This window comes from Equus asinus, chromosome 1 (genome assembly GCF_041296235.1).
Source record: "Equus asinus isolate D_3611 breed Donkey chromosome 1, EquAss-T2T_v2, whole genome shotgun sequence".
Lineage (NCBI taxonomy): Eukaryota > Metazoa > Chordata > Mammalia > Perissodactyla > Equidae > Equus > Equus asinus.
Window position 1 is genome coordinate 23,535,479 of NC_091790.1, and position 25,453 is coordinate 23,560,931.

General features: G+C 45.7%; 1 protein-coding gene across 4 annotated transcripts in view; it reads right to left on the reverse strand.

Annotated features, from left to right (window-relative positions):
• SMOC2 (SPARC related modular calcium binding 2) overlaps window positions 1-25,453 on the reverse strand; it is a 170,274-nt gene that overhangs the window by 99,532 nt on the left and 45,289 nt on the right. For all 4 annotated transcript variants that reach the window (XM_014843198.3, XM_044761224.2, XM_014843199.3 and 1 more), the window contains exons 3-4: window positions 12,627-12,733; window positions 11,350-11,449 (exon numbers count right to left, since the gene is read on the reverse strand). In XM_014843198.3, the coding sequence (XP_014698684.3) occupies window positions 11,350-11,449; window positions 12,627-12,733 (207 nt within the window). The remainder of the gene's footprint in view (window positions 1-11,349; window positions 11,450-12,626; window positions 12,734-25,453) is intronic.

Below are 25,453 nucleotides of genomic sequence, written 5' to 3' on the forward strand. Positions count from 1 at the left end.
CCACTCAGAGCCAGTGGTTCAAGTGTGCCGCCACCAGCAGGGCTCCTGCGGGCCTGCAGGACCTCAGCCTTTCTCCATGACCACTTTCATTCACTCATTCCTTCCTTCATTCAACATATTCATCATGTGCTATAGAAGAACAGTGCAAGGGATATGGCAACCAAAAACTTAGTCTAGTTTGGGGAGATAGGCATTAAATAGAAATTATTCAATAATTATATTACAATTGTGCGCATAGCTAATCTAGACAGTTCTTACTGTGTGTTGGTCATTGTTCCAAGGACTTCACACACATTGAGTCACGTGATGCCAACAACGACCTGATGAAGGAAGCACCACCATTATGCCCATTTGACACATGGGGAAACTGAGACCAAAAGAGATACCTGTCTGGCCCCAGGTCACCTTGTTGGTAAGTGGCACAGCCAGGATCCCTGTCTGTGCTTTTAGCCCTCAGGGGAGTTCACTCAGTCTGGGAGATCAGGGCGGGCCCCTCTGAGGAAGGTGGAGGGCTGAAGAGGTCCTAGACAGAAAGGATGGCAGAGTGGACGGCAGAGCACAGGCCTATGGCGCAATGGAGCAGGGCACATCCATGGGCACAGAGGATGCTGGGGTCCCTCCTCCTAGGCCCAGAAGTGTCCTCTGCAAACTCCCCATCTGTCATTCTATGCACATCCTCTGTTTATGAGGATATGCCTCCCCAGGCAGAGACCTTCTGATCATCTTGGCCTCTGCAGAGCTTTGTCTGCTGTCCGCGTGTGGCAGGCCCTAGATGACAGTCCAAACTCCTGAGTGTGGCCTGTGAAGGTTAATGACACGCTGACTAGTTCCAGGTGGCACTATTTGATTTCAGACCCTCTATCCACTCCTAGCTGGGAACAGGCCCAGTAAAGGAGAACAGAGGTGGAGATGGGCCATGCGTGAAATGGTGCCGTGGGGGTGAGAGGGCCAGGAGCCGAGCCCCCTCCACCCCCTGCTCCCCCAGGATGGCAGGCGATGCTGGAGTCAGAGTTCTTGAAAACCAGCCAACCTCATGTCACTCTTCTTTCAAGGCCAGCCCTAGGAAGAGTCCTGGGGTCACCATACAGTTGAACCAATGTGCGCAATGGGAGCACTTGGGTTCGATTTTAATAAATCAATATGTCATTATGCCTACCCAGTTCCCCTCCCAGGGTTGTTGGGAGACCCAACACAGTTAACATTTGTGTCAAAGTAGTTGAGAAAGCGGACAGTCCAGAGCGTAACATGGACCATCCACACGTCCTTCGGTCTGTCTGCAAAATGCCGCCAGTGTAGCCCCCCACAACGGTGCGCTGCCCTGGCCCCTCCCCAGCTGGACCCAAAGCTGGGAATGACATGTGTTCCTTCTAAGATCAGCACCTGGGTTGGATCAGTCTTAGTCTTCATTCAAACAAGCCAGGAAGTGCTTTCTGGCACCCGGTGATCTGACTCTAAACTAACTCCACCAGGACGCCTGCTAGGGATCAGCAGATGGTGTGGGACAGCTTTAGTGAATATCCTTCATGTATACAATACGTGACATTATATATCAGGCATAACAGAAAGAAGTGACACCTCACACTAGGTAAGTGATGGTTTCTATCCACTGTGACTTGAATGACCACAGATTTTGGGGAATACTGGCTTTAAAACAATCAGAGAAGGAAAAAGGAAGCCCTCTGCACGTCTAACCTCATGCCTCAGTCGCCATGAAAACAGGAAATAGAGACACTTCCTATAGACTTCCAGACCCTATGAGTGGTTGGAAGGACAAACTTCACAGACAATGAATGTTTCCTACCTGGAGGAAGTGACGCATCTCAAGAAGCTTCCTTGCAGGGGTCCTTGTGCCACCTGGGACATGACATGGCTCTAAACGCTCCAGGCTCTGGGGACAGGCAGTCAGCCAATCTAACTAGGTTTTGCACAAGGTGGGCCCCTTGGAGCAGCTGGCAGCCCACACTATGTGGAGGGACCTTGGTGTCTACGCTGCAACAATGCCTCCCCTCCCCTGAGGGCCCAGGATGAAGCCCCCTCTGGGCCTCCCTGCCACATTGGCAGAAGGTCGGGAGGCTGTGGAATCTCCTGGAGAGACGGTGAGGTCCTTCCCCGTGAGGCTGACTCAGAACCACATTCAGTTTCTCTGAGAAGCTCAAGTGGCCAGAGCATCTTCTGCACGTTCAAACTGCACCCAGGCGGCCCCAGAGGGTTCTCCCTGGAGGTCCAGGCGCAGCCCCCTGTGTCCCTGGAGCAGCCCGGGGGACGCTGGCCACCGGAGTGCCTGCAAGGAGTTGACCAGCCCCTTTGCCTTCTTACGATGAGCACAGCAAAGAATAGAACATTTTTTATGAGAACAGAGAGCCTATTTTCTTAAGGTGTGACCTGTGCTCCTTAAATGCAGTTGTCATCTAAGGAAGAGACCAGGGCTTGGTAGACATCAGCTGCCTCGTTGGCATGAGCTGAACCCCAACACCCACCAGCCGAGGAAGGTGAGGGAGCCATTCGTGAACAGGGGCACGTCCTGCTGGACCTCTCTGAGCCTGCTGCCCCAGGGTTTCACTGGCTTTCGCAGAGAGGAGCAAACTCCAACACAGCCAGACACAAAAAGAGCCTGTACTCTGCAGTCCTGTTCCCCCAAAACTGGGGGAAGACTGGTTGACCTGGCTTTGACCAGGTCCCTCCTTGAGCCATCCTCTGAGGCTGGCCACGCTCCTCCTAGGGACAATCTCCAGGGAAGGTGGGCAGAGCTGGGCAGGTAGTGAGACAGTCTTACCTACTGGGCAGCGAAAGCAGGATCAGCTGGAGTCGGTGCCCAGCACCCCTGTCCCTCTGGACAACTCTGAGCCGGATGGCCCAGGAGACCAGCAGTGGTCGCTCTGTGCTGGATGAGCCCACTCAGCTATAGCCATGCTGGTCAGTGGACGGTGGGTAGCTGTAGGCTGGGGCGAGGTGGAAATGCCCATGTGCCTGCAGAGCCAATGGCCGGGGCTCTCAGGGCAGGCCCCCTCAAGACTGCCCATCCGCCCAGTCCCAGGAGGGCCTCAGGGCTGAGACCTGCTGAGACCTGGGTGCCCCCACGGTGAGCTTAGGCTGTGGGCCACATGGAGCCCCTGCAACCGCACCCTGATTTTTCACCAGCCAGGGATGTCCCCAAAGCACAGCTCCCTCCATCAGACGCCCGAGGGACTCGGACCAAATACTCTTATTCCTGTCAGGCAGGGTCGAGCCAGTGTGACCAAGATGTGACCCCAGCAGGACATTCCAGTCACGTGGAGGAGAGACCGGGCCAAGCACTGTGTCCCTCACCCCAGGATAGTCAGACGCGATGTGGCGCTCACACAGGCGAGGGCAGCCAGCCAGCAATGGACACAGGAGTCACTGAGGGGAGGGAGGCTCCACCACATCCAGAGGTCCTCGGAGCAGCCCCTCCCAGGAGCATCAGCATCACCTGGAAACTTGTCCAAAATGAGGCCTCTGGCCTTGCTGCAGACCCATTAAATCAGAAATTCCCGGGCGGGGGTGGCCAGGAATCTGTGTTACCAAGTCCCTTTGCAGACTGAAATTTGGAACCAGGGATCTGAACAAGATGTCTTGGCCCTGGGCTCTCCGGGGTTATTATTATTATTAATATATATCACTTTTTTTTGTCGTTACATATTAACGAGTCCAAGTCTAGTCTCTCTGTCCAGCTGCTACAGGCTCCCTCTTGCCATCATCACCTCTCGGACACCGCACTGTCTCCTGTTTTGCTATTTTATTTTTCTGTGGATGGAGAAACCAAAGAAAATCGACTTGTTTCCCCCCAGTGAGCTCTGTGAGCTCGTGGAGCTAAATCTGTTCCGATGGAAGGAGAGAGGGGCTGTCGCTTTGGGTTTACTGTGGGCCTTTCTTCTTATCTAGTGATTCTGGCTTCAAATAGTTGGGATTCCTGGCAAGACGAGCATCAGATAAAAGGAATGTTCTGAATTTATTAATTGCTGAGTTGAGCAGGCTGATTGTCCCAAATCTAAGAATTTCCTTCTCTAAAATGATAAAGGAAGGAATCTGTAAATCACAAACTTTCTTTTACAAAAATTGAGAGATTATCCCTGAATTAACCTTCCATTAGCATCCACTTTACTGTTGTTGTTTTCGACACTTCCGTTTTCTACTTTAATGTCTAAATTTTACGTCCTTCCATGGCAGGAGAAGATAAAAAATGCAGCTGTATCTTTCTTGCAAAAGAGTCATTTGACTTTTTGATAGTATCATAAATCTTCTCAATCTTTGACTATTATAGTTTCACATAAAAAAAGGGTGCTGTAAAAAGAAGTACTATTTGTTTAAAAAAAAATGAAAGAAGATATGTCTACTTGTTTTTATGTGCATAGAATGTCTCTGGAAGAACACACCCATTATTCTTTAAATGGGGTTATATAAACTGAGGCCATTTACTTCTAAAAGACCACTTAACTTCTTTTATAGTACTACTAAATATTAGAAAATGTGAGAGAAAAACCATCTGTGGCCTAGGTATGAAAAAGTATAATGTATAGAGTTCTCTTTTAAAGTCATGACTTTAAAATTTTATGACAAATTAGTCACCAAATTAAATGTACAGTAAAGTACAATAGAGATGATAGTAATAAAAACGTAAGAAGCAGATACTGGAAAAGTAATTTTTTCCTGAAGGGAAGAATGATAACACCAAAATATTGCCCATTGGTTCGTTGAATAATTCAAAAACAAGTCTGAATTAAAAAGGAAAAGAAAAACAGAAAGAAAGCTGGCTGGATGGGGCTAGAAGTTGCCCAGTGCCATCGTCCAGCCAAGGGTCAAGGCCCCTCTGAGTCCACATAAGAGATTCTGATTCCTGGCTTGTGCTGGTCAGAATGGGATCACTCAGAGGGCCTCAGACTGACTGTCAAACAGGCTATGAAGACTTTTTTAGCATCATAACCACACCCTGAGGTCTTTTCCTTGAATATTTGACTCCATTTTTTTAAAAAATTTTCAGTATCCTTCAATACCTTCAGAAATTTCCAGAATCTGGAACTTTCATTGGAAACTTTACATATCCTGCATTGGCTGTATCAAATTAGTATGTTATCTCATGATGGATGGAAAATGAATTTCCTCAATACTTCAAAAGTTGTCACAAAAGTCTGTGTTATAGGGTAATACAATTTATATTTTTCTCTGAAAAATTCACTTTGTTAGTGAAGTCTACACTGAAGCTTGGAGCCCAAGTTAGCATCCGTCACCGGTTTCGCACCATCTCAAGTGTGGGCTCGGTTTTCAGTGCACCCTCTACTCCTTGTTAAAGTTTCAGTTTTTATCTTTCCTTGCTGATACCTACTGCAATATTTTATTTTAATAACTATCATTTTTCAGAAAGAGAATTGGTAAGCCTAAAGAAAAAGCTACTTGAAGGGAGAGCAAGAATGAGTTCCCTCTGCTCGGTAACCTTTCCAATTCAAGCAAAGCAACTTTGAACTTGCATTTTAATAATTTTTATAAAGAAATACTTCAGAGACCTCAGAAGCCAACCACGGCTGTGTTGTTGAGTTCAGTATTTGGGAATTCAATTGTTCTGGATGTTTCTTTCAAGTTTCTCAGCCACACAGGGACCTTAACTTAGTACCAGGGAAATTCATTAGTGAAAAATGAAAATATCACTTAGCTCCTCTTCAGAAAGTGAAATTTTCCAGAAATTATTAGGATAGTCATAGAAAAACGAAGTTCCGCCACTTCAAGTAGAAGTCAAAACTTTGGGCAGAGTAGGAGAATGTAAGGATCATAGTTAAATTAATGTAAATAATATGTTGAAAGTTTGTTCAATCTAATCCAAGATCCTCTGTCATTTATATCTGGGCCTCCCAAAATCCAGATTTAGAAGTTGCTCAGATAAGCAATCAGAAGGCCTATGAGCAGAATAAACTCCTGGAAACAGCCAAGGACTTACTCTCTCCTGTCACAGGGAATACAGAGCCTTTAAAAGTTAAAATCAAAGAATAGATAATACTTGGTGTCATAAAAATTGCCAGGAAATAAACAAGGACAAAGAGATGACTTTGCTTCCTACACCGTGAGAAAGGACCCCTGAAACATGTGACACGGCTAGGTCATGTTGACCAAGGAGATTTCTATTCCTTCCCCATGAAACATCACCCTGTGACTGACCTTGGTTTCAAGGGCTGGGTGGGCGTGGGCGGAATCTCCGGCCGGCATCAGTGGCCGAGGCTGGGGGACATTTCTCCTCCTCTTTCTGTAACTCGACGTCTGTAGCTTACTTCAAACACATACCTCAAAGTGAGCTGCATACGAAGACTCTTTGGATATTGTAATATTCAGAATTCTTGCCTGTAGGTTCAGCTTCCAATGTCTGAAGCTGCTTTGTACTCATGCCAGGAATCAGCTCTTGGCGAGGGTGCACGGTTACAGAGCGAGATGAGATTAACCCCCCTGAAGCTATTTCCACACAACAGAGAAGAGGCTGGCGGCAAAAACCCTCCCTGGGGAAGAAAACGACCTTTGTTTCCAAGCTCTACTGGAGCCCCCAGCAATGTTAGTCTTTAAATCTTAAAAAAAAAAAAAAAAAAAAAAAGAAGAAGAAGAAGAAAAAGAGAAAAATTCCTGCAGAATAAATGGAGATCAGCTGTGTGGGGACAGAGACAGGTGGACCTGCCCCTCACCAGCGTGAACGGCGCAGAGATGCTCGGTGGGCTGCCGGTCACATCCTTTATCCTCCTTGAGCATCTCTGCTGCAAGAGAAGACCCGGAGCGGAAAACCGTGTGCAGATCTAAGGGGTCCAAATCAACAGGGCTGGGAGGGTCTGAATCTCCAGGTCATGAACAAGAAAATTCAGCTCTGGGGCAGGGCAAGGCATGAAGAGCATCCAGATATAGCTCAAAGGCAGCTTTTGGTCCTAAAGCCCTGTCAAGGCAATATCCTGCTTGCCATCAACACATTCCCTCTCCCCCAGAAGGGGGAAATCTCTCCGCCGTCCTTGCTCACTTCCGTGGACGTTCTCCATGAGTACTGGACGAACTGGGCTCGCGTTCCATCATTTACCAAAACAGAGGGCTGAACTACGTTCTTAGGGGTCTCGCCACATTTAAATAATTCAAACACTAGAGGCCGGGGATGAGCAGAGGCTGACGGGGGCCAGATTTGACACCCCCAAACTTTCCCTTCCTCAGTGTTCTCTCTGCTTCCAGCTTGGGCTCCACTCTTGGAGTCACGAGTCGCCATGGCTGAAAGGAAAGACAGGGCAGATCATCCGCTCATTGTGGAAATCTGTGCTAGTTAGTCCTCAGGTCCCAACTGGCAGTTGTCAAGGAAGCACATGGATATGATCAGAGCTTCTTAAAGTAGATGGCGATCTTCAGATTCACAAGGAGTTAGGCAGCTGGTGGGGAGCAGCTCATAGCTTCTCGCCCTCTGAGCACCTTGCTAGGGTCCGGACAAAACTGCCACGCGGTCACGTGGTTGTGGATCTCAGGGCCAGGAGTTACACATATTCTAACTCGTTAATTCTTGTAAATAAGGAATTCAAGGCCCACATATTTCCATTATGATATTTGGCGGAAAATGTGGACAATGGAGACGAAGCTATAAATTTAAATCCTGGCTCTGTCACTTACAAGCACAGAAGCAATGGGTCGAGTTCTTCCCTGTAAAATAGAAGGTAATACCACCTCCAACCCAGGCTGCTGTGACACCTGACATACGGCGGGCCACCGTCATCCGCTCTTACACATGGCCACCAGGCCTGCTCTCGCCACTCCTCCAGAGCACAGCTGATGGTAAACTTTAATGTGGGTCTTCCTCAAATCCGCACTTACGTCTCTTCCACCCCGTCCCTCCCTTACAGCCAAGGCTTGCCTCCTTCACTCATCTCCCCTCTGCCAGCCCCCACATATCAGCCCCTTCCCTCTATCCGAATCCTCAGGGAAGGATGTCAGATAAAGCGTAACCGTAGGAGAGTCAAGTCAGTGTGTCACTTCCGCCAAGAGCATAAACACGAATGCACAGCACCATAAATGATCAAACAGAGACCCAGGAAACAGCTTCCAGGTCAGGGAAGGAGACCCCACGCCCATTTTCCTTTCCAGTCACAAAATTCTCCCTCCCTCCAGGTACCCACTGTCCTGATTGCAGGATCCTCCCTTCCTCCCTTCCTCGTTTGTCCTGTGACTTACCACCTAAGGATGCTTCTCCAAGTGCGAGGGTTGAGTTTTGTCTATCCTTGAATTTTAAATGGACTAGCGCACTCTCTGCTTGAGTCCTTTCTCTCAGGACCATGTTGGAGCCATATGTCACTGAGGGCGGCAGCTTTTGCATTTTCCTTGCTGTTTAGTATTCTATAGTATGAACCAAGTAAACCGCACGCTCTACCCAGGCAGATACCATAGCCATCGATTCCTCTCCAGGATTCAGTTGTTACTATGAATGCTGCTATGAACAGTCCTGCACACGTCTCCTGCTACAAAAGCGAGTGCCTTTCTCCAGAGTCCATTCCGGCAGTGGAAGAGCTGGGTCCGTTACCTCTATGCAAAGAGGAAGGCGATTTTGCACAAGGTGGCACCGGTTCACGCTGGCACCAGCAGCCTAATGAGTCTGTTTCAAGTCCTCACCAGCACATCACAGATCAGGCTTTTCCACTGCTGCAAATCCGGTGGGTGAAGGGGGAAGCTCATTGTGGTGTTAATTTGCATTGTCCTGGTACTAAGGAATCTATGCAACTTCTCCTATGTTCTCTGGTCGTTAGGATTTTCTCATTTATAAAATGCTGCCTGCTCAAGATTTTTCTGCTAGATTGTGTCATATCTTATTTTTCTTATTGATTAATGGGAATTTGGGTGTTTTGTATTAACAGCTAAAAAATACATAATCGTAAAATAAAGGAAGCCTCCTCTTTTGAAAGTCTTTCTGGGAAAAGCGAGAAGGTGGAAGGATTCAAAGGCAGGGCTTCTCCACTCCATGGAAATCGGGCCGATACACAGATGTCTGTTTCCCTCCCCATGTGGCCTGCTTCACATTGCGTTTGCATGTATCCATAATAAACACACACACACATAAGTGACAGCTAGGGTTTGTGGCTACCTTTTAAATCTTTTTCTGATTTTGAAGTTTTTGTAGTGTGTACTTTTAAGGTAAGCTTGGTGTGAACTCCAGGGCAAAAGATAATGGTTGAACACTGGAGTTCACCCAATTTTAATAAATTGGACGGAAATTACAGATAGCGGATAACGCATAGCAGCCATCATCTGTAAGAGGATGCATGTGGAGACTGTGCTCCCTGAGTATTTGCAGATGAAAAGTGGGGCCAATCGTAACCCATGTTATCAATCTCAGTCTCATGCAAAGTGATGCCTTACTGTTCTGCTTCTCTGCATTATTTGTGAGGTTGTGTTTACATCTGGGAAAAAATTGCATTCCACTGCAGTTTATCAGAAACTCTTCATGCATGTGTGAGCATGTGAAGTCGACCCTCCCAAACTCTTTCTTAAATTTCAAAATCCTCTCAACAATTCACCACAATTCTACGAAGTTTCCAAAAGTGTTCTTAGCACAGGCGTCTGCTCTCCCACACCCACATTTTTTGCAGAATAAAAAGCCCAAACACAGCTGGGGATGAACAGAGTCTTCCCATAACTCCATGGGGGTTACGGGCTATATTAGTGGTACCAACAGGTGTGAGATGACACTGGCCAAGTCAACATCGAGGTCACAGCCACAAAACCACGCCACAAAATGAAAATGAACCCACATTTACAGAGAGCACGGTCTTGGAGGAGAGCCTGCTCCATCTACACTGCAACAATTAATCTGAAACATTTTCCCTCCTTCTCGCTGGCATTGTCCACACAATCAGCACCAGACTTTACAGCAAAAGGACAGAATACTCTTTCTTCCATAAGCCATCACTTGGACCAAAAATCCACATGTGCAGTGAACAAAATGGCATATTTCTATACAGTAAAACGTTACTGCTGCCTGGTTGGAAAAATAATGTGAGTGAACAGCACAGAGGTTTGATTCCAAAAGCGAAGCATTATTTGGAGACTGTAAGAAATACAGCCAATTTCGCTCATGGTTTTCTAAGAAAGTTCTTTTGGGCGATAGTTAATTTTTCAAACATTGTCACTAAAATCGGGAAACAGATATGCCCCCGTTTTCTCCTTTGTAAAATAAAGCCTGACTCAAAATGCTAACATGCAGAAGAAGTAAAGTCAGTCCGTCAAAGTAGCCTTCAGAGAGAGGGACCCACGCACAGGTCAACTTAATATATTAATTTTTTCTTTCATTTCATTTTCTTTCATGAGCTTGTAAAAGAATTATTAGGTGAAAATGATGGCTCACTAAAAATATTTTTCAGCCATTTTTAGGTCCTGGATGACCAAATAGTTTTTAAAAATAAATGTATTTTAATTCCACGTTATGCACACCCATTGGCTTTTAACTGATGACCAGTCTCTTGAAATATTAGGTTTCATGTTACTGTTAATTACGGATGGCATCATTCGCCAACAGTTACAAGTTCTGACTTGTGCCTTGGCTCCTGGTACAAATGTCTGAATCATGAACAGAGTTTCTAATTACAAAATGACTGCCCCCTAAATAGGAATAAGTCTGAAAGTAAACTCTAAGTGCCAATGTTTCAGTATTTTACAAAAAAGATCAGGAAGATGCTTTTAATGCTTAATTATTGTTGTGCTTATGTTTTGCCTGTTTTAGCAAATCTAACCTGGGAATTTTGATGTACGATCATCATATTTCTTCATCGATGGTCTGAGAGGGCTCCCCAACCAATTAATTAAGCATACATGGCAGACCATTTTCAAATAAAAATGATCTGAATCATTTATAACATTTTTGGTAAAATATTAATGGAAAAGAGACTATTTTATAGATTATTCTCCTGCCAATATTACTGCCTTCCATACATCAAGTCCTCTTATGAGTAATAAAATAACACTAACACACCATCTGGACATGGAACCATGAAGAATGACCCACTTTTTCTTTGCAAACATACACAAACAAAACCAGAAATTTTCGCTTTTTTTGGCCAAAGAAAACATTCAGTCATTTCTACTACTGACTACAGTCCTTGTGGTGATTTCTGAAAATTAAGAATCGCCATAGCCTGCCATGGTTCAGACCTAGCTAAGCTGTCTTAAAAAACAAAGGTTTCAGAACATTTCAGTCTTGGTCCAGTGACACAAACCCATTGTCACCATTCCTCACAATGCGACCTAAACTGAATTTCTTTTGAGTTATGAGCAAACATAGGTGAGAAGATCAGAAAAACAGCCAACTAAAGTCAGGAAGGTCCACGCCATAAATTAGGTCAGACGTACCGGGACACCGGGGTGTCTTGTGGGCCACGGCTGTGCCACTGATGGGCCTCCCATTGGGCGTCACACACCAACAGTATCCCGTGTAGCTGTGACACTGGACCTGAGGAAACGACAGACAGGGGTCACCAGGTGCAGCGCCTCGCTGTTGACAAAGTCCACTCTGCCTTCCACAGCATCGTTTCCAGCAAAGGTCTTAAGATGCCCAGTGCTTCCTAAGTCGCTACCCTGAACACTCAGTGAAAGAAAGTGTGATAACCTGGAACACGAGAGTTTAGCGATAAAAGCCACCCAAGGCACTCTTACTGAATGCTAGTGTGGGCTGGCACCTTAACCGTTGAGCGTCTAGTCTTTGCTACCTTGGAGATGGAGCCCAAGCCCTCATCTTACAAATGGGGAAACTGAGGCCCCAAGGAGTCGAGAGACTTGTTCAGTGTCTCCCAGTTGGTCCAGGCAGAATCGAGGCAAACAGGTTGGCATCTGGCTGCTGGTGAGACGCTCTTTCCATCTCACCCCCTGGGTCACCCCAGTGTCTATCCTGCCACCAGCTCCCTCCACACCAACTAGTCAGAGTGGACGTTTCCTGTAGCTCCAACCTCTCTGCATTTCTCTCTCTTTCCTCAGTCTTTCACAGGTCAAATGATTGTTGTAAAAATACAGAAAATTCACATTATTGCTGGATGGTTTATAGCAGATCTTGTTTTGTTTTTCTATGAAAAGCTATGATAGTTAGCATTGTATTTCAGGAAACTTTTTCCTTAATGAGGGATAATTGTATTGACCGTAATAATATTGACACACTCAAGATAGAGAATTGGGTTATTTATTTGACGTTGTTGGTCAAAGGAAAGTCAGAAACTTGAGGTGTCTCAGCATCTCATGTCTGAACCCCGGGAGCTCCCTGCTGGCGCTAACGCTCTATGACTTTCAGTGTGTGCTCCACTATAATCAAAATTAAACTAAAATTAGATTCTCAGCAATGAGCCAGGTTAGCACGGTCCAATTCATCTCACTGAGGAAGCTGTCCCATGCCAACCCACACGGTAACAAAGGTGAACAGCATAGCAATGACATAAATACCTGCCCCAAGGAAGGAGTGAATAAATTCACTTACACCCCTATTTATGAACCTGAGCTTTGCTAGGAATCAACTTCTAAAATGTAAAGAATGATTTTCCCATGAACACCCCTTTTGTCTCCTCCTGGATCGAGCTTTGCCATCCTCGTTGGCGCCTCCCCCGATCGCCCGGGTGCAGAGGCTCCCAGACTGAGTTTGTAACCTGACTGTAGGTGCCGTCATCCTTGCATTCCGGAATGAACACTTGCTGGAACTCCTTCCGGGCCTGCTCCTGGGTGTACTTCCTCTCGGCCACACACCTGGACACGTCTGCAGGAAAGAACAGGGCAGAGGTACCAGTTATGCAATGGGAAGATGCAAATGCATGAGTCACAAGGAGCACAGAGGCTGAAGAGGCTGGAGGGGCTCCTCTGGCAGAAGGCCAGACCTCGGGCTTCCCATTGCATCCCAACCCCAGGAAATGCTTGTGTGGTAAGCAGAGGGAGGATCTTCTCTACACTTAACGAGCAGGGAAGCTCAGGCTCAGAAAGGGTTACTGGGCTTATCCTGGTGAAACACACAGACTTCATGGAAATGAAGACACACCAGCTGTAATCCAGCCAGTACAGACAGACTGTCTTCTGGTCCAAGGACGTCCATCTGAGCACACCGGGTCCAGTCCACATGCCAAGTGGGGGCTGGGTCTAGAAGCCACGGTTAAAATCAGACCAAACACTGTGGCCCAGAGGGAGGGAGCACTGGGGCACCTCAGAGGGCATGTGACATTCTGGCCCACCGCTGGGGGCCCCGGGGACCTGTCCAATCTGAAGACCATGGCACCCTCTTTTCTTTGTATCTTTATTCCCTATGATCTCAGAGTGATACTAAACTCCTGCGTCTTCCAACTTCAAATAGAGAGTCTGACAATAAATCAGATAAAAAGGATCAAATATCCTTAGCCCTCCTCCCATTCTGTCCCAAATTTTCAAATATTCATGTTAAAATTAGTACAGCAGGATAATTCCATATAAGGCATGATGTCCCTCCTGCTCCTGAGGAAGATATCCTGTGAGACTCAATAGACTAGTAAAAAAGTATAAAGTCTAAAAACACTCAGGCATATCTCATCTCCCTCTGGATGGCAGGAATTAATTGATGCAGAACTAAACCCAGTCATCAAGATGCGTGCGTACCAGGAGCACAGCGATGACCTGCAAGGATGCAACGCGCCCCTGGAGGTGTGGCTAACCTTTCTCATCCTCTCGCTGCGCAATCCCGCTGGACCATGAGATTGGGGAACCAGAAAGGATGTGCATACCTGATGCTCGTTTCAGACTTCCAGGAAAAGGAGTGAAATGTATGAGACGACCATTAACAAGGGCCTATCTTTTCGTGACCCCAGCCTCACCGAACACACTCTAAGGAGTCTGGCAACCACCATTCGAGAAGAATGCCAGAAAGTCTGCCACCCCGGGCCTCACGCCCTAGGACACCACCGCAAGGACGTATTTCATTTCTTTGGCCCATCCTCCGATGTAGGTCGTTGGAATTTTAAAACTTGAAAAAAATGGCTTTCCCCATTTTTCTTAAGTGTTTCCAGATTGAAATAACAAGTTGTCTAGATCTTAAACGCTCTCTGAACTCTGAGAGATACTCCTTCAAACGTGTCCACTGCCCAGCGTCGTTAGATGGTGACTTTTTGATTGCCTGGTAGTGAAAGCTGCTGGCTGGGACAAAATGCCATCTGGGCACCCGCTCCAGGACACTGGGCCACTGGCGATAGCTCTGGTGGTGTCGTGGTGCTGAATGCGGACTCTGCCATTGGAAATCCAAACTGGGACTTCTGTGCAGCCATGGGCGGTAGACTGGATCCTGTGTAGGACCTGTGCATTGGAGGAAACTCTCTGATCCAGGCTCCGTGCCGCACGTCTTGATCTACGTGTTGGCCTGGCCAGCCAGCGCTCAGCCACATGTGGTTTTAATGCAATCTGTGTTTTAGCGGAGGAGAAATCACTGCTTTGCCGGACTTCTGTCCTCGTTTTTTTTAAGTCTAACCTGTGATTTGACTGTCTAAAAGGAAAAGCGACCTGGGTTCCAGCTTGCGAGGTCTCTGCTAGGGTACACATGGGGCTACAAATTATTTCTAGTATTTGAACGGTCGTAGAACATGCCAAAAAAGCATACCTTTTCCAGACAACTCATGGGCTTCTTTCCTGGCTTGGAGACCTTTGAAAGACTTCGAATTTGCCACTGGGCAGATGGTTCTCAAATTTGCAGCTCTTGAGTTCAATAGAACATTAAATTTCAAATTTATATCTGGCATGTTGCTGACTATTTAGTCCTAGGAAACAGTTAAGACTCTGCAGTCTGAAATGGCAGGGCTTGTGTCAACCATGCTTCAGAAATAAGCCTGTAAGCACCTTAAATAAAAGTGCTGTTCACCTCATACCACCTGCTTGTTACTCCTAAATCCAGATATTCCCAATCAGGTACCAGGTCTCCACTATTGAGGAGCACCTGAACAGGAGCCGACTGAGTCAAATCTATTGAAATACGCAGAAACATTAGGGAATTGCTCCCAAAATTAGTAGCATCTCTCTTGGGTGGTCTTTATTTCTTTCTTTATTTTATTGTGGTAAGAACACTTCTTAACATGAGATCTACCATCTTAGCACATTTTTGCATGCACAATACTCTATTGTTGACTATATGTGCTGTGTCACACAGCAGAGCGCTAGAATGGATGCATCTTGTACAGCTGAAACCCTGCCTGTGTCCTTAACGTCACGTCGAACCGTTACACGGTTAATGAACACACACTGCGGCGAAGTTGCATGCCCCTCTTTATAGAAATCAAAATAGCAAGCACAGCCTCAAAATTATGTTATTCCCAAATTTCCAACTTTTCCATCACTTCTGAAACAACAGAAGAGAGAGGTTCAACACTCTCCCCGGGAAGCTGTATTTACAGGGCATAAATTTCTACCCTCGTTGTATTTTTACGCTTGACACTTCTTGTGGTTCCATTAAAAATTAAGCAGGTCCTTAATTCAGTGGTTTTGTTGAGACTTTATTCTGGACAGTTTAATTTTAACCGTTTGAAAATTAAATCCTCAAAACATGAGGGCAATAATGTTTTTCATTGTGGTACAACTAGACAAAACACAAAAACCACCATTTTGCCTTGTAAAGTGTATAATTCAGTGGCATTCAGTACATCCACAATGTTGTGTAACCACCACTTCTATCTCATTCCAAAACATTCTCTTTACTCCAAAAGGTACCCTCGTGCCCAGTGAGATGCCACACCCATTTCCCCCCTCCTCCAAACCCGGCAACCACTGATCTGCGCTTTGTCCTCAAGGATTTGCCTATTTTGGACATTTCATATAAGTGGAATCATAAAATATGTGGTTTTTTGTGACTGGATTCTTTCAACCAGCATGTTTTCAAGGTTCATCCATGTTGCAGCGTGTGTTGGTGTTTCACTCCTTGTGATGGCTGAATCACGTTCCACTGTATGGATGGACCACAGTGCGTTTATCCTTCCTTCTGTTGGTGGACATCTGGGTTGTTTCTACCTTCTGGCTGTTGTGAATAACGCTGCTATGGGCACTCATGTACAAGTTTTTGTTTGAGCGTCTGCTTCCAAAGTCTTTTGGATATACACCTCGGAGTAGAATTTCTGGGTCATGTGATAATTCTGTGCTTGACTTATAGAGAAACCACCAAACTGTTTTCCACAGCTTTCCAAGCTGAACCACTTTACAGTCCTGCCAAAAGTGGACAAGGCTTCCATTTATTGCCATCCCCACCAATATTTATTTTCTGTCTTTTTCATTTGTAATTGTTATAGCCATCCCAGGGGATATGAGGTGTTATCTCAGAACTTTTTGGCTCGCAGAAATTTTTAAACTATGGTCAATTTTTACATCATAGGAAAATCCATCTTAACTGAAAATTATAAGAATAATCTTGTAATAAAATCAAATTGTTATTTTAATCTTCTAATAAAAGACTTTAATCACTTTTTACTAGACAAAAGAAAAACTCTGATGGAAATTTGGTTATATATTTTTAGAAACTTTTTGTTCATACCTGAAACAGCAGGGACTTTGTAAATAAAGAATTTCTTCATTGCACTTAGCAAGGCCTTGCTAACAACAGATTTTTAATAGAAAATTTTGATAAGCTGTTGGTTAATAATAATGAGTTTTGTAAGTAATTTACGCACCAATTTATTTACCTAGTTGTTAAGTGTTTTCTTTCAATGGCAAAGTAAAATAGATTCTTTTTCCAATGGGATCATAAAATTGTTTACACATCAAAAAGATACATTAGTCACAGAAACTATCAAAAGGCAATGCTTGCTATAAACTTGAAATAAACAACATTTTATAGTGGTTATTTCTTTTCCTTTTTTTTTTTTGCTGAGGAAGTTTCACCCTGAGCTAACATCTATTGCCAATCTTCCTCTTTTTGTATGTGGGCCGCCGGGACAGCACGGGTACCAGCGAATGGTGTAGGTCCACACCCGGGAATCGAACCCAAGCCACCAAAGCAGATCGAGCTGAACTTAACCACTAGGCCACCAGGGCTGGCCCTGTAGTAATTATTACTAATGATGGTTTTCATTTAAACAGGAAGCCAATACTTTCCTACTTTGCTAAAATCACTTAAAACAGGCTTGAGCAATAATTGGAAGAGACAGCTTTCTGAACATTTTATGCAGAAATTTCGGAGAGCAGCAGTGGAAAGGAGCTGAGAAAGCTTGATCAGAACAAGGTCACGAAATGGTGATGTGGACAGGTGATCCTCCACTTGACAGTCCATAAGCCTGGAGAATTCTTCTGCTGGGGACTCCTGTCCAACACACCACAGGATGAAATGGACATGCTAACTAGAAACAAGTGAATCCAGTTTTCATTTAACTCTTCCTTTGTCCATCTTCCGAGATGCATTAGCTTACACAAGGGATGGTCACTCTATGCCACCCAACGGCTTCTTCTTGAGGCAGAAACTCTTGGGAATATGGAATCACTTTAGAGTCACATTTATATAACGTAGAATGAAAGGTTAGACTGGGTATTTTTCTGGTCGACAGACCCACTGGCTCTGCATCTGGAACGGCAGTTAAGTGGTTGTGATTTTGAGCATGGTGGTGTCAACTCTCTGGGGTCCAGACAGTTTCCACTAGCGTATTCTCGTGGTCCAGCATGTGGCCTGGCGTTAGAACAGTCTGAGCTGGACGAGGGAACGCAACCAGGCCATGGAAGTATGCTCTCCTGTGGGAGTGGCCACAGACACGGTAGCCCTGTGAGTGGCATGCCTTTTATTTTTATATTTATTGGCATCAAAAACTTGTAATATTTTACCCACCCATAATTTTGAAGACTCTAAGAAAAATTAAGAATTCTATGCTGCAATGCTCTTTGGCATAAATAGGATATTCTTTCCCTTCTTAATATAGATGGGTGCACTGTGATAAAAGACCAGCAGGACCCCAAGTGAGGCACCCCATCTCCCGATCTGCAGCCGGCCAGCTAAGGCAGCCGTATGGCAAGTCTATCAAAAGCGTCCGTTGGCTATAACATTTTAGAGCTAGAAGAGAAAAGGACCTGGGTTTTCATTTTAAATAAGTATTATCATTTTAAATGCATAAAGTCAGAAACAAATTATAATAGGAAAAACCGGAATACAGAATTGGGGTTACCCAATTAAAGGAAAAAAATAAGATCAACTGTAAACTATTGCAAGAATATATTCAAGTATTCAGACAGCTTTTACAACATTTATCTAGGAAATGCCTGGTCATAACCGTCTCTCTGATAACTGAGAACCACTGTTGTCAATACATCAGAATAGGTCACTGTGTGAGTGGTCACCAATCCTTGGTTATGAAGTTTGACTATCACCTTCTGGGGCAGAGACTGAGGCTGTGCTGTCGTTCTCCCCAGCTCTCCGGATGAACTAATGCTTTGAGACTATGGGCCTTGCTAAAACAAACAGAGAAAAGATGTTTTGTTTCACATAACATTCCAAAAATGTTCTCTCGTGTTTCTGATCATGGCTTGAACCGGAGAGCCTCTCATTGTGTCTACTTTCATCTATAAAGAAGGACATTTCTAAACATCAGACCTATTAGAACACCATAAAAGAGTCAAGGTAAACATGATGTGGTTAGGGTTTATGCAGGGGACACACGCAGATATGGTTAAAAAGTCTTAGGACACCACCATGCTTAACGGTTATTGCAGATAACGTGTCTGCGGGAAGAAAGAAGTCTAACTTAGACAGGGCCTGGAGCAGAGCAAAGACCTGGCCTAAAAGACTCGACAGAAAAGAGAGAGAGACACACACACACACACACACATACCACAGCCTGCATAGACTTCTTTCATGGAAATACCTGTTTCATTGAAGAAAATGATAACAGGCTAACAACCGACTTATAGTCCCAGAACTACACTCTAGTGCTAGGTGCCACTTTTGTGGGTTCGCCGTGCCTCCAGGTAAAGCTGCACTGGAACACCTTGATTGTTCAGCTTTTCTCAAAGGTAACATCATGGGGAGCTTAAGGAAAATGACAAGCGATGGAGCTTCCAGCCTGTTTCTTGGCTCCTCAAGCATAAGCCAAGGCTTGTTAGGAGCATATTTTTATGATCAGAAAAATCTTCAAATAGAAAGAATTCTCAGTGTTCATCTGATCCCACTACTCTATTTTAGAGATGAGAAGACGGGCACAGATGTGTGGCCCCCAGTCTGGTGGGTTCGAGAAACTGGCAGGTGCCTCCCGGACTGGTCTGGCGCTCCTTGCACTGGTTCTGACATTGTCGAACTTGAGCGGGCATCACTCACCCGGAAGCTTGTCAAGCGCAGACCCTGGGCCTCTCCCTGCCTGACCCTCATCAGGCCGTGCTGGGGCTCTGGCGTGCTTCTGTTCTGAGCGCCTGCGTGGGGAACCACGCAGCCTGTGCCCCTTCTTCAGGCCCCAGAGGGAAGGAGAGAGGCATCATGATTGTCATCAACGAGCACAAAAAGCTGCCACGAGGTCGCACGACGGTTAGGATTGCTGGGTTTTATATCACATTTTTTAATAAAATTAAAATAGAAATACACAGAAGATACTGAGATGGAGCTACTGTGCCAGACAGGACACAAGGCCTGTTGATGCCGTCTGTGGGTTCCACTGAATTTTCAGAAATGCATGTGCATAGGGGCTTCTTCCTGTGGATCTGACAGAGTGCATACCGAGCCCAGCATCACCCAGACGCACCCCCACAGGCGGTCCTTGGATCACAGGGTCCCAGGAGGGGGGTGCTGCCGCTGAGGGCTGCACCTGGTCCTTCATCTCCCCTGACATCGCTGTGACATCGCTGTTCCTCAGGGTGGAGGGTCCCCTGGTGGGTACTCGGCAACTAGAGGACATTTGGGAAGGAGTGATCCCCAATGACTGCACTGCCACCATCAAGACCTAGCCGGTCACCAGGGCTCTGCAGAGCTGCAGACAACTCCACACGCAGCCACCACGGGGTCCTGGGGAAACGGGCTTTCTCAGGGCAGTGGGGAGGCAAATGCTTTGTCGTGGCAGCCCGGACTCGGACGGAAGGCCCCGTAAGTAAACATAAGGTGTCTCTACCAATAACTGCTCCACGTGTATCGCTCTGGTCGTTCTCACAGGGAAAGAATAAAGGCTCTAGAAACTCTTCATAACAATAACAGTAATAATAATTCATTTATCCATGTTGTGGCGACGCAATCTGCTTCCACAGCAATATTGCTAGTTCCTGCGTATCACGTCTTAACATCTGCTGGATGCTGCTCTGACTCACAGAGAGCTCCTGAGCATGGCTCAGGCAGTCACTCTGCAGTCACGATGGCGACAATGACCATGGGACGCTGACCACAAGCAAGGATGCGACGCATGTCAGGAAGCACTTTGTAGCAATGTTCCTTTCCTTACAAATTGGTCCATTATAAAGCTCTGGGTCTCGGAAATCTCCAAGGAATTTGCTTTTGTCAGACATCGTTTTTGTTTCCAGAAATCTCAAAATAGTTCCAAGGTCTCTTGGCATTTGATTTTTTTTTTTTTTGCCTTTTTTATTCAATGCCAGAAATTTTGTTGAAAAGAAAGACAGCCCCAATGGTCTCAGATCAAAAGAAAAATATTGATGTGTTTGCTGAGTTCTGAAAACACAAAGTCCACAAATTTCTAAGAAACTATGAGAAGAATCTACCACTGCAACTCTATTCAAGGTCAAGGGTGAACTCATAATATGAAACGCGTAAAACATTTTCATCCAACTTAATTAAATAAGGACTAAATATTTTAATTGTTGTTTCCAAACGAGTATGTCCAACAGAGACAGGCCTATGGAGCTGTCACCCATCAGCTATGCGAAATGCCCTCAAAATATGCAGCTTGGCATTTTCCAAGTTGATGCTACGATACACCAGCCAATCTCAACACCAGGGATAATTTGGGGAAAAATCTGGATGGTTATTGCTCTTACTTGAAATGATGTCAGGGTCCCTTCCAGCTCCCTCTCCCACAATCACGGAAGAAAGCTCTCAACTTGGGTGCGTTGTAGAATTTGCAATATTTGTGCTCTCAGAGAACAGAGGAACAGAGCAGCACGATTTGCCTGGGGGCATCCAGGCACCTGTCTCTGGGACCCCTCAGTACCAGGGCTCACTATGACCCCCTGCTGTTCACCGTGAACCATTTCTGCCGCAGTTGGTGCCCTGGGCAGGCTGGGGGCGCGTTCCATGCTAGACATCAAGGGACAGGGTTGGTCAGCAACTGGCAAAGTAATCCAGCCTGTGTGAAGGAGGCCATCCCTGAGATGAGGTCCTATTCCCCCCACGAGCCAGGATTCAGGCAACAGTCTGCTTCTCTAGGATAATTCCGACTGGAATTAAAGACTGGAAACCCCTTTTCAGGGCAGTCCCCATGGTGAAAGAGACTCAAATTACCAGCAAAATGAGGGCTGACAGCAGAGGCTTCAGACTCCCACCCTTGCACCCCAAATCGGGCATAGCAGAGGTGCACGATGCCCGGTTATGTTGAAATACGGTGTACGGCAGCAAATATAAGTAACTTTAATATTTACTCCCCTTGGCAGCTGAAGCACCAAATAAACGATTTTGAAGCCCACAGGTATCTGTGCATTCATTTTACTTTAGTCCTTTTGATTTAAATTAAACTTGCTTTTGAGAGGTTAAGTTTTATCTTGACCTACTTCTCTCTTATCACATATTTTGTGTCACAGATTTACGGTATGAAATTTGTTCAGTGAAGTGAGCGAGCATCGCCACCAAGGGAATTATCCAGAAAAATTAGGCGGGATCCAAAAACAAATAAGCCGACAAGGATATTAGCAAAAAAATAGGACATCCATGTTTAATTCAAATTTATCCTTGCTGTCCAAAAGCAATGCAACGCTGGCCTGCAGGTGAGCATGGCGGAGCCCCAAAGTAAAGGCTCAGGAGAGGACCTTCAGCAGCTGTAGGACACAGAGGCCTCCAGCATTGGGTTTCCCCCCAGAGAGATGGGCCTGGACCGGGCCTTTGGTCTCAGTGAGTGCTGTCAATCGGCGAGAGAGGCCCATCCAGGGCATGGCTAGCACAGAGACTTAATCTGATGGCTTCTTCACAGCCCTCCAACAGAACACTGGATCGGGGTTATCTAAAGGATCACGGCCAGAAAAAGGAAGGTAGAACTCAAACTTAGCCACCACTTCCACAGCACTTGTTTTCACAAGCCACATCAGCACAGGCCATTGCTTCTAGAAGCTTCTCTAAAGAGCAGATCACCTGACATTTGAGTTTATTCTCAAATGGCTTTCTCGCTTCTCAGCACAGAGAACTGAGGTGTAACTACAGTCAAGGCAGAAAGCCACATCCTGTCTCAAATTGATGTCTTCCGGACACTCGCCAGACACAGAATGGAGGGGAAGAGGATCCCTCCCACGGATGCTCCTCTTTGATGCCACTTCTCCACAACCCGGGACCGCACCGTTTCCGTGCCAAAGCACACTGCAAGTCGTGTCCATCCCCAGACAACTGTCCAGACATCCTGTCCTTCCTGGTAAACGGTGCGAGAACTCGGAGAGTAGAGTTGTCTGTGGTTGACAAGCAAACTGTGGAGCAGGGCACACGGTTCCTGGTGGGCACACATCCTTGGGTTTGAAAATTGCTTCTTAAGTGAGTATTTGATCTCCAAATACCTGGGCTGACCCCGTCTTTGTTGAATCCGCAGTATATTAGGTCCGGAAAGTTCTGCAGCTTGTGGCCTCTGTGATGGGGGTGCCGCCGGGCATCGGATGAGCCAGGGAGACCCCCTCTGCCCACTGGCCTTGTGCAGTGCAACCTGTCCCGCCTCTGTAGGACCCAGGATCCACATGAAAGGACCGCCTGAGGAGAGCTACATGGTGCCAGCATCTCAAGCCCTCTGGAAATTCTCCCACGGGCCTTTTTAGAGCAGCGAGGAAGCTGGTTCCCAGGCTATATGATGCTCTCATGAAATAAAGGCTCCGACAGGTCCCTGAGTGCTTGTGCGCTGGGGTTGAAGCCCATGCAGAGGGAAGGCCTGAGAGCTCATCTGATGGAGAACAGAAGCCATTCATTCTCCTTCAGGTGCCTCTTCAAAGAGTCATCCAACAAGAGGAAAGTGTTAATTTACTAAATCTATTAATACCAAGTAACATAGGAGAATCTACTGAAAAAGATCAGGTGGATGCTAATCAATCATATAATTTTAGAATCACCTAAAATGAAGCTAACTCAAGGAATATCAATTGTCCACTGGAACAAACTAAGATTGTGTGTGTATGTGTGTTTGTATTCCCATTAAATGAATCTGAGATTTTTCATTCAAGTTTTCTCCAAGGAAATTACAAATAGCATACTGTTTACTAAAACCTAAAAGACCACTGAGAAAACAGCTACAAGGACTAAATAATGATGTAGAAGTATGGAGCTTCGGGTAGATGAGATTTGATAAATTATTTTCTGCCATTTTCTATGGATGGCAATGGATATTTAGGGAGAAAAAATAATTTTTTGCTTACTAAAGTCTGTTTTAAAGGTATGTTCTGTCTTCCCCCATCAACCCAAAGAAAGCCAGAGCAAATATTCTTTAATTAGCCAGATAATCCAGCTTGCTGCTTCTAAATGCAAAGTTTCAATATGTTTTTCATTGTAGATAGTTCATATAAGTGTGTTTAATTCAATGAATTAATTCCAAATGCAGCTAACTTGAATTATCTTCATCTTTACTTCTATGGAAATTTTCCACAGAAAGATAGTTCGTTTCTGTTTTTTAACATTTTTTAGACTATTTTCCCTACTAAAGTAAAATTTAATTTGTGAAGCACATTGGTTTTGTCCAAGAAAAACTGTAGTTTCTTACTTTTAATGCGTCTTCCAAGATACCATTATTTTCTGTTTGGGCCAGAGGAAGAAGAAAACTCTTTCTATAGATTTAGTTCCCAAGTACTCATGTCTGCTCGAGGATGATCAGTGGGCATCGCTCCCGTCACAGACCAGCTCTTCCATTGGATGAGAGCTCCCTCAGGTCAGGGGGACCTGGAGAGCTGGTGAAATGCATGTTCTAAGCCCCATTCTCTGAGACTGATTTTGAGGTCTAGGGTGGGTCCCAAGAACTGGTCCCTCTAAGCTGATGCTGATACAGCCGGTCCTGGGACCACATGTTGAGTCACTCAGCCCCACCTGGCCTGGGAAGCTCACTTGAGCATCTTTAAGCCTCAGTTTTGGGATTCAGGTATGATACACTCACTTCAGTATCTTTATTTAAAGTACGAATCAAATACTTTGTTGCATTTTTTTTCCTTGTAAACTCAATAGCACATTGAAATTGAATTAAAATTACTTTTCCATTTGCCAATAGCTGATTCCTTCACTTAGGGCATCCCTTCTGGAGTGGGCTGGGGCTTGAGTACACCAAGGCTGACTTGAGACGGCACTGGTCACCTGGGGGCCTGGGCGCACCTGGTCAAAGGCACCAAGGAGATATGAAGGAGGTAGGTGGCGTGGTGAAGCAGGACACCCATTCTGGGCACAAATCAACTTACATCCACCCTTTTTCTGCCTCAACTATCTATGGCTTTCCATTTCTTATCAGGTAAGTACAAACTCCAAAATTGAACGTTCCAGCTCTCAATAATCTGCTGGACATTCTTCTCTCCCATTCCCTCCTGCTACGCCCTCACCTTTTCCTCTGCTGGGCTTCTGCTCTAGGATCCTCGTGACTCTCTCAACGTAAGAGGAGGAATGACACCCTCAGTGCCATTGACATTTGAGAAGCAGCATCTGACCACAGATAAGAATGGGGCTCAGCTTTCCGGTGCCTCCACCGCTGTACCCTCAAAGAGAGTAACTGTCCCAGGTTCTCTGGCTGGAGAGCCCACCACCCACTTTGGCTCATGCCCTCGCCTTCCTTTGAGCTTTAAATGCTAAGAGTCCTAAAATACTCTGACTTTGAACAAACCAAGATGGTAGAAAAAATCCTCAGTGACGTGTAACCATGGTTACTGGCAACAGCACAGGAACACAGTAAGAGGAGGTCAGGCTCCCAGACCCCGTGCCTGTGGATGCTGTAGCAAACACATGCATGCAGAAGGCACTTGTTGTCATGAGCACAGACAGAGGCCTCAGAGGGAGTACCATGCCGATCCGCTGCCAGAGCCCTAGAGCTGAGGACATAGAGCTTTCCTGAGATGTCAGCAGGAGCAACACCCAGGTCTACGGTACAAGGTGAAATTCTGTCTGTCACGTGGAGAAGGGACTCAGATCTGGTCATCTAGGACATATTGCATCATGAAAGGAAGAAAGCAAATTATCCAAAGCCCAGCCACCACGGGGCTGAGACAAAAAACCCCTGTGGTCGTCAGAGTCCTGCTACGTTTAAGAGGATTGTCGGAGCAAACAGCTAGACAACACAGAACATCGTTGCAAAGGCATTTTTAGTCTGTGTGGTCTTTTTTGCCTAGATAATAAGAAAAAGAAGGTAAATCTCTTTCTGAACAC